This window comes from Ricinus communis, chromosome 9 (genome assembly GCF_019578655.1).
Source record: "Ricinus communis isolate WT05 ecotype wild-type chromosome 9, ASM1957865v1, whole genome shotgun sequence".
In the NCBI taxonomy this organism is placed as follows: domain Eukaryota; kingdom Viridiplantae; phylum Streptophyta; class Magnoliopsida; order Malpighiales; family Euphorbiaceae; genus Ricinus; species Ricinus communis.
In genome coordinates, this window is record NC_063264.1 from 5378977 (window position 1) to 5391270 (window position 12294).

Sequence of the window (12294 nt, forward strand, 5' to 3'; positions counted from 1 at the left end):
TTAAGAAAACTTAATCTGTTATATGATTTTTATTTAATCATGCATCATAAACATGTTAAGATTTTATTTAAATATTAATATTTTAATTTTACTAAAAATAAAAACAAGTTTTCGCAATAATTTAATATGATGTAAAGTCTATTATTTGGTATCAAATTATTTTAACTAACAATTATCTATTTTGGGGCTGCTAATAATTATCTTTATTAAACATTAATTTAATATCATTGTTAAAATTAACGGTGACTATCGATTTAAATAAACGTATTAAAAGAAGCAAACGTGAAATACGTTTTAATGGAAAAATATTTGTGTCTAAAGATATTAAACGGGAAAGCGTAAAATACGGATACATATATAAATACAATACAGCCGTGCACACAAAATCATTTCCACTGGACTTGAGCAAAATACAATACTCTCCAGTCTCTCACTAGTAGTCACTGGACCTGAACAAATTGTATTCTATAGCCACGTTTAAAGTTTAAACCATCTTCTCTGATTCATTCATATAAACTCTCTCTCTTTCCAAACAAACCATTGTCAACCTGTGTATACCAAACAATGCAATACAAAAATCTGGGTCGATCAGGTCTAAAGGTGAGTCAGCTTTCATATGGAGCATGGGTAAGTTTCGGGAACCAACTAGATGTGAAAGAAGCGAAGTCATTATTGCAGTGTTGCAGAGACCATGGTGTCAACTTCTTTGATAACGCAGAGGTTTATGCAAATGGAAGGGCAGAAGAGATTATGGGTCAAGCGATCCGTGAACTTGGGTGGAAACGGTCGGATATAGTAGTTTCTACAAAGATCTTTTGGGGTGGTTCTGGTCCTAATGACAAAGGCTTATCAAGAAAGCATATTGTTGAGGGTACTAAAGCTTCCCTTAAGAGATTGGATATGGATTATGTCGATGTCATTTATTGCCATCGGTAGGCCTTTCTTTTCTTATTCATTTACTTGAGGATTATCTTATGTTATTGACTGCTTGATAGGTTGCTAGTTCTTACCTTGTATTTGTTAAAAAAAGATTATTCTTTTTGATGATTTTGATTTGATTTCTAAGGAGTCTTGATTTGTTTGTTTTTCCTCTTAGATTCTTTTTATGGTGGTAATTGTGATCCATTGTGTTTAATAATAATGGGTTTATGCAATTTTTGAGAAATAATTAGGGAAAAAGCATGAAATGAATTTGTTTTTTTGGTTTATGGGGTTGTTTGTTACTTATTTTTGTTTAGTTGAATTGTGTCTTTTTGGATCTTGTAGTGATTCGGAATATTTTGTTGATTGGAAGTGCTTCTAAAGGATTTTTGGTACTATATTAAGTGGATATGATTGAAGATCTGACTGGTCTTTATTCTGATTTTAGTATCTATCGATATTATTATTCATTTTTGTACATGTGATATGTTCTTTCATTTTAATGCTTAAAAAGATAGTTTCTTTAACTATAAACATAAAACATAATATGTTATCTGCAATTATTTCATAAGAGAAGTGATGCAGGAGATGTAAAGTTACAAAAGTCAATAGCAATTGTTGTAGTTCATGTTTATAGTTACTTGGTAGTTAATTGATTAATTCATGTTGGCATAATGGGTTTTTTTGGGACTCTTCCTTTGGCCTTACTTTATTGGTTAAACCTTTGAAGCTGGTTTCTTGTCTTTAAGGATCGCTAAGGCAGTGAGACTGGATGGATGCTAATTACTGTTGCAAGACGGTTTTTTTTTTTTTCTTACCTTATTCTGTTTTGTTGTTGATTAGTGTTTATGTGAGACATCACTACAATAGTGGTCCTTTTACAAATTATTAATCTGTGCTGTTGTTGTCTTATTTATTGCTGTACCTGCTGAGCAAATTTTCCCTTGGCAAGGATTTGTTTAAGAGGTCTAACATACAACATGTGAAATGTGATATTGTTTCACAGGCCAGACTCATCGACACCAATTGAAGAAACAGTAAGGGCAATGAATCATGTGATTGATAAGGGGTGGGCGTTTTATTGGGGAACTAGTGAGTGGTCAGCACAACAGATCACTGAAGCATGGGGCATTGCAGAAAGGCTGGACTTGGTAGGACCTATTGTGGAGCAGCCAGAGTACAATTTGCTGTCTAGACACAAGGTGAAACATTTGTCTATATATTCAAATTTGAAACTTTTGATTTTTATTTATGGTATGAAATGTTTGTTGTACAGTTCTCACATGTTAATCATAGCATTACTTGTCTTCTATGGGAAAAGGTCATTTTAATTGCATTTGAGATAAATAACTTTATCGGCTGTTAATATGGATCTCGCTAGAAATAAGTTAGACAAAACCATTCCTCCTTAAGAGTATTTCAAATTCTATGAGTTCACCTTAAGTCAGAATAACTATCACTATGCTATGGAGTTGAATTATGTTTGGGAGGTGATCTCAATGGGACTTTTCTTAAGGCGATGCCTTTTGGTGCCAATGGTGTTGTTAATTTCATGCAATGCAACGCTTGAATTCCATTCGATTTGGCCTTTCCTGAAGATGTTGGTTGTAGTCTATGTAGCATGGAAACGAAAATGACGAAACGGCATTTTTCAAGATAAAGGAAATGGAAAACTTGGAGAAACACGTAAATGTTAAAAAGATAAGGGCAAATTTATAAATTTTAAAGTCCAATTAAATTTTCATATTTTTTTTGACGTTATTAAACCCATTAAATTTTATAAAAGGTCTAATTAAGTTCCCATCTTTTTTTTTTGCCAATTAAACCCATTAACTTTTATAAAAGATTCAATTAACCCCTAATGCTAACAGCGTCCAAAGTGCCATTAAGTGTAAGGGTTCCATTACTTTGAGAGTGTGAATAATAACCGCTCTGAATATTTTAAAGTCACATCTATATCACGCGAGGGAGAGAACACCACTTCTTCTTCTTTATTTAACTTATATCATAGCTCCTACAACCGTAGAACCTCCTTTGAGGATTGGTCTCCCTCCATGAAGTGTACATGTTTGTGGTTTTATAGTAAAAATATATTATAGGTGGTGGGATGTAATCTAACTCAACGACTTGCACTCACCCTCTACTTACAAATGAGCATGATGAAGAAGACGAAAATATTGCTGCCATTTGAAGTGAGGAAAGAAATCACTACTCTTTTTTTGTAAATTAGGGTTTATAGATACTAATTGTACAAAAATAAAAAAGAAGAAGTGACTTTCTCTTCCTCACGTGATATAAGCGTGACTATATTCAGAGCAATAATTATTCACGCTCTCAAAATAATGAGATTCTTGCACTTAACGATATTTTTGACGCTGTTAGTATTATGGGTTAATTGGACTTTTTATAAAAAAAGTTAATGGGTTTAATTGAGCTAAAGAAAAGGCTGAGAACTATTAGACTTTTCTAATAAGTTCAAAGGCATTTTTGTACCTTTTGCCAATTTTAAAAGTATAGGGATAAATATATAACCATTAACTTTTTATTTGATTATTTAGAAATCATACATTCAAATATAATTTACCATCAATAAATATTAACAATAGTTAATAAACCAAGTCTTTCAGAACAAAGAGAAATAAGCGTTTACAAGTTATCAATAATAGTTAATATGAAAAGTGAAAAAATAGTGCAACTCATGGCACTTCTTTTGATATTGTATTTCTTTTTCTTTTGGAATTTGATGGATCCTAATTGGTTTAGCAATTTGACATCCCTTTCCTTTCTTTTTCTTCTTTCTTTTTCCTTGTTAAGGAAACACATCTCTAATGTGCAAACGGGTTTCCCATTTTAATATATTATGGAAATGAACCTGAAATGTATCATGTAAGTTTTTTTGGAATTTTTGTTTCCAAAACGCAGAAAACGTCAATTGGGTGAAGTTTCCATGGGTCACAGGTTGTAGCGATTTATACAGTATTGATTTAAAATGTTCCTATAGTATTTGAAGGAAAATGATTCAGGAAGCTGGTATATGTTGACATCTGTTTGATGAGAACAAATTTTTTGACCGAAACTTTTGTAAGCTCTTACACATCTGCTTACTGAATCAGCACCTAAAGATTTATTCATTGAGATAAGGTCTGCTCTGCAGCTCTGCTTCTAGTTCATCTACCTATGCAGGCCCTAAGATTGGAACCAAACCCTTCTCATGGGAGAGAGAGATCCTGCAATTGGTGCAGTTGGTCCTGCAGTTGTTGCTTTTACACAGCAGTTGCAACAGCAGAATCAAACGAATCATATAAGTTGGAGCAGGTGCCTATTTGTAGAAAGCTACTTGTGGTCACAGGTCTTGTAGATGGTGGAACTGTAGGTTTCCTTCATCATGATGAGCTGTCTTTTCCAAGGGGAAGTGTCTTCTTATCGTATTATGCAGAGCTTCACAATAAGGAAAACGGCTGCAATCTTGGTGTTAGTATCAGTGAGTCATTATTACTCGATAGGGCAAGGATTGTAACGTTTAGACATTATCTTTGTAAAGTTACACATAATTTTCCTCAAAAGTGAAATCTCTGGTCATCTGCTGCATGTGTTATCTAAGTATCCTTTAAATGGTAATATCCAAAGTTTTTGCAGCTATTGCGAATAACCATTTGGAGTTTCAGACTTAGTTTCGTTATGTAGAATGTCTTCACTCCCATGTGGAGTTTTGTTTTGTAGAATGTATGCACTTCCATGCAGAGGATGTATAAATCTCAATCTTGTTGATTAGTGTTTACTCATTTCTTGTTTGCATGCAGGTAGAGTCAGAGTACCTCCCTCTATACACCAACTATGGCCTGGGTCTCACTACTTGGAGTCCTCTTGCATCTGGAGTGCTCACTGGAAAATACAGCAGGGGAGCTATACCTCCTGATAGCCGGTTTGCCTTGGAAAACTATAAGGTGAGACTTGTTGGTGTTTCATTGCTACTTTTGACAGCTGGAATTTTCTTCTCTCCAGGTTTCTCTTAAATTAATTATTCACGCTTATCTTAGTAATCTTAGATTAATTATTTATGCTCATCTTAGTAAGCTGCTGGTGTTCATTAGTAAATTCAGCTATGATTGTTGGATTATTTTTCAGTAATTCTGATTTGGGATATACACTAAACCATACAATATGGTTTGCAGAATCTTGCTAGCCGGTCCCTGATTGATGATGTTCTGAAGAAGGTTAATGGGCTAAAGCCAATTGCTGACGAACTCGGTGTGCCTTTATCTCAACTTGCTATAGCATGGTGTGCTGCTAATCCAAATGTCTCATCAGTTATCACTGGTGCTACAAAGGAATCTCAGGTCAGGTTCAAAAGATCAGATCTTTTGTTCATGACTTACTCATTTTGGAACCTGTACATTGTTTTTATTGATTTTATCATCTTATAAAATATTTCATTTTGACTGCTTGTCAATCCATTTCATTGGAGAGTAGAAAAACCCATATCGCTTGTTAATGAAATTAGCTATCATGCATTCTGCCTATTTTGGTGCATTTCGGTTTATATGCTTATGCTTGTTGCACATTGTCTGCTGGCTATGTGATGTGCTGCTTAGCACATTTCCATACTTTGTTGAGTATTGAAGAGGAATAAGAAGTCACAGAGGTTGTTAGATATATACTCAAAAATTAGTCTACATCATGTAAAAGATATTAATAAACTTTTCTAATAATTATTTAATCTGTACAACACAATAAAGTGCTTATGAACAGTAGCATTTCAGTTTGATTGGGGGGTAAATAGGTCATTTGCTGCAGTTGCCACTCAGCCATAAATTATTTTTCTTGCCACTGCATGGATTCAGAAACGGTATGGTTAGGGGACCTTTGCACTGCCATGTTGTTGCATTTACCATTTCGTCCTATCCTTGCACGCAAAAGGCCTTTGAAACCAATGCTGTTTGTGAGGGATTCTTATGTCTATTACATTGGTGTCTTAAACACATGTGTGGATAGGCTGTATGTATTGATTTTAGATTAAGTCCCTTTTGATGCCTATATTTATTTCATGTTCAAGCCTTTCCTTTTTGAAAAACTTACTGGTGCCTGTGGGATCTCAGAGAAATCAATCTTTCTTGTAATGCCTCCATTTTTGTGTTAATATAATAAAAGTTCCATTAGACTTGCATCACTAAGTCTCCTTTATTTATTTTTCTTTTTTTCTTTTGAATCTGTCTTCTTTATTTTTCAAAGTTCTCACGAACCTTTCTTTGGCTTCTACTTGAATAGATATGCTTAACCTGAGTAATGCAAAAACTTGGGCTTACTAGAACATGGTTAAGGGTGGAAATTTGTTCATTAATTTAAAAACTTCTGGAGCTTTCTCCTCCCTCTCCCTTGGAGTGAGATTTAGGAGTCGTATAGACTTCATGTGGCATGAATAAAATAAACTTGGCTGTGAGCACTTGTCTGCTGTAAATAATAGACACCCATAATTAGTCTAGGTCTTGCACTAACCTATAGATATTTGAGGCCTATGTATCACAGAATTGGGATGAAATGCCTTAATCGGAGGTTTACCATGCAGGGGAGTTGGCTTGAGCAAAAGAGATCACATGCATATGGCTTGTGCAACATTGCCTATACTGACTGTTGTTTGTCTCTATGCAGATTCAAGAGAACATGAAAGCTATTGATGTCATCCCCTTATTGACTCCTGCTGTGATGGAGAAGATTGAGGCCGTTGTTCAAAGCAAGCCAAAACGTCCAGATTCATATAGGTAATCACCAGACGTGCAGAACACCCAGAACGTCTGGCATGTCACGTGGATGATTCATTTTTTGAAGGTATTGGAAAAGCAAAGCTCGCGCCTCAGTTCATTATCGGTAGTAGTTTCTCGGTCTCATGGAACTTGAAATCCACCATTGGATTTTCATGTACTTGGTTTCTCTTTCTATTTTTAATGATTGTCGGGGGGTTGGTGGATGTCCATTGCTGATGTCTGTACTTGCGAAAGTTGGTAAACTATGACAAGTGGAAACTGTATTCTTTTATAGCAGTGGTTTGTTTTGCTGTTCTCATGGTGAATATCTGAAATATAGGTTAAATTGTTATGATCATGGTGACTTCTTATACTCTGCAGGACGGCAGCCGCTCCTTATTCCTGCCTGCCTGCCTTACTTCCTTGCAATTGCAACACAGACCAACTCCAAATTAAGCTGGGAGACCTACATTTGTAGAAAGCAAACCTCGTCTAGTTTTCCCTTTTCTTTTTTAACCTTGCATATTTTGGGTAAATTGCAGCAATGGTGGCTGAATTTATTTATGATATCAGTCTAGTTGTGATCGTCGATCCAGTCTAGCCAAACCAAAATGTGTAATGAAATTGTAATTAGTTAGTTAATGGGATTATCCTATGAGCAATATCCAAATGATTGCGGGTGAATATAGGCATAAGGAAATTAGTAGACATATATCCTTTTTAATTATGGGTAAGAGTATGACACTGCACTATTCATACCCTTGTAGGTATGGCACAGAAAGCGAAGTTCCACGTGCTGGTTATTTTCTCCTGCATGTGCCTGAAAAATCCATCAGAAGAAATACGGACTATCGAAAAACATGCATGGCCTCCTCCTTCTGTCCCCATTTTTGCTTTCGCCACAACTTGCATACAAGGACTGTCCTCTCTCCTGGGAGGGTCATTGGTTGTTAGTGGTTCTGGTTTATCTCAGGTCTCACAATTCTAACTCTGCCATTTTTTTTATTATCCTTTTCTGTTTTAGACATAATACTACAACTAAAATGATTTACTGCTTGTAGCTACTATCTCATAAATGAGATCTCATTTCAACAAAAGGATATTCATTTGCTCATTACAAATTCTTAGTCACGCAAATTGGATATAGCCTTAACGTGTTCATGTGTTAAACCTGACAAAGGGAAAAGACAAAGAACTTGGTGCAGCAGATCCGGTATAACTATAACAGCAATGTGGACATGGAGATGAGCTTGGTGTTAAGGGAAAAAAGAAATTCATTCATAATCAAGGCTTGGCATGGAGTTTAATCTAGAATCCTATTTCTCTAATTTTCATAGAATTGGGTATCTCAATATGCCGTTAGATGTTTCAAGTGGTTAAATCCCAAATAGATACAACTCAGAGAAACTGATGGATGGAATTGCATATGCACGGTCCTCTTACGGACCTTGCAGCATCATTTTCTTGGAAAGTACATAGTTATACAAGACTCACCAACGGAGATGGAAGATGAAGGATGAAACTGTTTGCTAGCAATGTAATAATTAATTATTCATTTAGGATTGTAATAACTAAATAAATTTTGATATAATCTTAGTAATAGTAATATAATAAAATTAAGACTATTGTTAACGTTCAAAAGAAAAAGAAAAGGTGGTCGGATCCTTTAGGACAATAATGTCAAAGACTAGTAAGAATGCAACTTTGGTGATTCAAGATGGGCAGCATATTCTGTCAAAGCCTTTTCAGAAATTTAAGAAGTTGCCTTAATATTACATGGTGCATATGTGTACTACAAACAACATTGAAGCATTTATTTATTTTTTATTTAGGTTCATTGGGTAGACATATATAATGTAGACAATATTGATTCGAACAATTGTTTGTAGCATTTTTGTTTGATATTAATGTTATTTTTATCTGAATTTATTTAATGTCATTATAGGCACACGCCTGAAACAACTTAGATAGATTTGATATAGAATGCAAAGATGATGGACCAAAAGATAAAATTATAAGGTGAGAGTATATTTGAAAAAATGGTGAAAGATCATAGTAGTTGGGATGGTTTTATCTTTTTTTTTTTTGGAGTTGATGACGGTACATTCTATATTGGCAAGAAAAAGATACATCTGTGTGCCATGTAATCATAGACACACGCCTAAAACAATTTGGATAGATTTGATGTAGAATGTAAAGATAATGGATCAAAGAAATAAAATTATAAAATGAGGATATATTTGAAAAATAGTGAAAGTTTATGGTAGTTGGGACGGTTTTTTTTTTTTTTTTTTATGTTCCAAACAACAACTAGTTGAGGATGTCCTGAAAAAAGTGGAGGGGCTGAAGCCAATTGCTTAGGAATTAGGTGTTTCTTTGGCTCAACTTGCTATCGCTCGGTGTGCTGCTAATCCAAATGTCTCCACAGTTATCACCGGTGCTTCAAAAGTGTCCCAGGTTAGTTTTAATAAAGAAAATTTCTTTGTCATTTTAATCAGTTTCATAGTCTAGTAGTAAATTTAAGTTATTTTAGAAATGAATGTAAAACTCTGAATTTCCACCCATTTCAAATTAAATGCCCAAGATAGAAAAGGAAATATATTCACTGTTTTGCATTTTCTGCATAAATTTTTTAATATTTACCAATCAAATTTTCTAAGTAAATCAATTTTTCCCAGGGTTTATGTATTTGTCTTGACTAGTCTAGTCCAAAGAAACTTGTCAAGTTTAGAGAGTTCTAAAAAGGCTTAGCCTACTCCATTGCAATCTATACCTTTTTTCTGTTCTTCCTTAAAATTATTTTACCTCCAGTCCATCATATTATACTATTGTGAAATCGTGATTCGTTATCTAATGGTACAGATTAAAGAGAACATGAAGGCTCTTGATGTAATTCCCTTATTGACTCCTGTAATGGAGAAGATTGAGGCTATTGTTCAAATCAAGCTAATACTTCCAGAGTCATATAGGTAATCAATACTAGAGGTCTCTCGCTGCCGTAGTTGCTGCACAATTATGTTGTTTGTCTCGAACTCTTGAAATCCATCATTGAATTTTCGTGTATGGTTCTCTGTTATTGTCGGATAATCATTGGCAATTCGTGATCAATTAATGTTTTCCTCTATTACGATTGTATTTGCATACCAACATCCTGGAAACTCAACAGAAATTTATGGGACCTTTCTCAGAGGCAGAAAAATATGCTGGGGAAGATGGATGCTACATGGCAGTGTGTAAAACTTCTTACCACATCTCCTGTGATGTTCCTGTAGCCTGTAGGCCTCCATTCTTGCATGTTCCTGTAGTCCATAGCAGCTGCTACTATCGCTGTACCTTATGACTTTGAAAATGAAACGATCGCTGCTGCACATTCCAATTCTTTCACTTGCCATCAGTATTTCGCAAATGCTCTGCCAAAAAATTTGATTTGATGCCAATGTAAGCCATTGGTCTACAGTGCTGCTTGAAATAGTATTTATTTATTTATTTATAATAAGAAAAGACTGAATACAGGGTTTGTGAGAAGGTGAGGAAAAGCAGGATGATGGCAGCCAAAACTGAAATGAGTGCCCATGGACTGTGGAAATAATTGTGCCTTAACTTGGCCATCCACACATTCCATCGCTTATTGCAGTGCATGTTTACACTGTACTGTATTTCAGCGTACAAAGCCCTATCGCAGAAAACATTATCCCCAATTTTGTTACATAATATAGCAACTGCTTTATCGTCACCCAACCAGTTTTCGATGATTCCCTTGTGACAAAGTAGCTCCACGTCTTTTTCAGAATTGATGAGACTGTCCATGAATATCATATAATCAGTAACATATATCGGACTGCTTCTAGGAATCAGCTGCTCGTAGGCAATGAGATTTCGCATGATACACTCTGTTTCATCCCTAATTGTCAGTGTTGGGATTCTCATTACGCCGTTTCTAAAGCTGATATCGAAAAGATTTTGCTCCTCAACTTTCTTGAACTTGATCCCCGCCTCCTGGAGTTCTATTGCACAACGTGGGAAACTTCTTTTAACATTCTCTCTCATGTTCAAGTAGCTTTCCATTCTTGTAGGCAAAGGCTGCCAATTGTCGTGTATTAGTTCTAATAGATGACGTATTTGCCCAATTTGTTCTGAAGTGTATTCATGTTTAGGATTATACCCTCGGCCTGGCAGTAAAAACTTAAAGACCTTTAGCAATAACTTAATTATCGAGTTTTCTTGACCTGTGATCATGTGAAATAACTTAATAAGTACGAAGAAAGGAAGCTGATTTTCAACTAATAACAGGTCCAGCATCAATCTGGATTGTATCTGATTCGTCTGAAATATAGGGTCTTCCGGATCAGCCGTTTCCACGCACCTATATGAAAACTCAACAATAAAGCAACCATCAACAACCATCATTTCCACAAACTCATCTTGCGTAAGACTTACAGGTTCCGAGTAGCAATTACGAGCTGTTTCTTCCAACGCCCTTATGGCCTGGACTATTCCTAATACACTATTCTGATGACTTCTTCGAAGAAATCTCTGAAGATACCGTATTTTATGCTCTTCCATTGCCTTTAAATGATCCTTACCGCGGTGGTAAGGACCAATTGCAATAATCTCGGGCGCATATGCCTTTTCATTCACCACACGTACTTGATTAGGAACTTTGAAGATGCAACGATCAGAGGATAGTGGAGATAGACTGCCAAGCTTCTCATTGATGCTAATGGCTACACAATCCAATTCTTCAGTGCCCATAACTCTATCCTTTGAAAATTGACAACTCTCTGCCAATGATGCATGTGTTGTGCCACATTAATATTCAACAATCAAATTAAACTACTGAAATCCTTAAATTATAAATCCTCATGCCATACATTAGATGCATGTGTAAGATACTGCCTTACCTAAAATGCATCATTCTTTAACATGATGAACCAAGCCAAAACTATACTAGATTTAAAACAGATCTAGGTGGATATGAGTGCCAAGCCAAGATTTTTGGATTGATGGAACAAAAATTCCCGTTAATTTGTAAAATTAAAATAAAATAATCCTGAAACCAAGTCTAACAACAATGATATTGGAGGGAGACAGAACTTGAATGGCTACACAACCCAAGTCTTCGATACCCTTAATTCTCTACCATAAAGTGCATATGAGTAGTATGTAGTATAATTAGTTTGCAATTTTGATATAGGAATAATACTGGTTAGATTAATTTAGTGTGATGAAAAAGGTGATTAATTAGTCAAAAAAAGGGAAAAAAGAAACAGCAAAATGAAGTCAAAACACAGTCAACTTACTTGTATAAGCAAGATTTTCTGGTAGAGACAGCTTCTATTTTTTTTTTTTTTTTTTCTCTTCTCATGAAAAGCAAAAAAATCAAAAAGAGAGTTGGGTTTTTGTTGGGTCTTAGTAGCAGTAGTGGAAGTCTCAAAAATACCAAGGAGACTTGACATTGACTTGGTCACTTTCAAAATTAAGCAGGGAAGCTAATGTGGAGACTTGACATCGACTTGATCACTCTCAAAATTAAGCAGGGAAAGCTAAGGTTGATTCTTTTGTTAATTGATTTTAGATGATGACTTGTAATATTTTTATCAACTCAGAAAAGGTGAATTATATCAATTATGAGTGA

General features: G+C 35.1%; 2 protein-coding genes across 2 annotated transcripts; one reads left to right on the forward strand and one right to left on the reverse strand.

Moving 5' to 3' along the window:
* The first annotated feature begins 413 nt into the window (after positions 1-413).
* Positions 414-7017, forward strand: LOC8265635 (probable voltage-gated potassium channel subunit beta). The gene is made up of 5 exons (XM_002518096.4): positions 414-932; positions 1928-2123; positions 4722-4865; positions 5094-5258; positions 6568-7017. The coding sequence occupies exons 1-5, from the start codon at positions 565-567 to the stop codon at positions 6679-6681; spliced, it is 987 nt and encodes a 328-aa protein (XP_002518142.2). The 5' UTR covers positions 414-564; the 3' UTR covers positions 6682-7017.
* A 3099-nt stretch (positions 7018-10116) lies between these two features.
* Positions 10117-12065, reverse strand: LOC112534673 (putative UPF0481 protein At3g02645). Its single transcript, XM_025157151.2, has 2 exons — positions 11960-12065; positions 10117-11440 (listed from the first exon to the last, which is right to left on the reverse strand). Exon 2 carries the CDS (start codon positions 11409-11411, stop codon positions 10143-10145), a length of 1269 nt encoding a protein of 422 aa, XP_025012919.2. The 5' UTR covers positions 11412-11440; positions 11960-12065; the 3' UTR covers positions 10117-10142.
* Positions 12066-12294: the final 229 nt, after the last annotated feature.

What these genes read in the sequence shown, in the direction of transcription:
- LOC8265635 (XM_002518096.4), top strand. Translation starts at nt 565, where the DNA reads ATGCAATACAAAAATCTGGGTCGATCAGGTCTAAAGGTGAGTCAGCTT. An exon ending in GATGTCATTTATTGCCATCG is followed by an intron (nt 933 to 1,927) that starts GTAGGCCTTTCT and finishes ATTGTTTCACAG; the next exon opens with GCCAGACTCATCGACACCAA. An exon ending in TTGCCTTGGAAAACTATAAG is followed by an intron (nt 4,866 to 5,093) that starts GTGAGACTTGTT and finishes TATGGTTTGCAG; the next exon opens with AATCTTGCTAGCCGGTCCCT.
- LOC112534673 (XM_025157151.2), bottom strand. Translation starts at nt 11,411, where the DNA reads ATGGGCACTGAAGAATTGGATTGTGTAGCCATTAGCATCAATGAGAAG.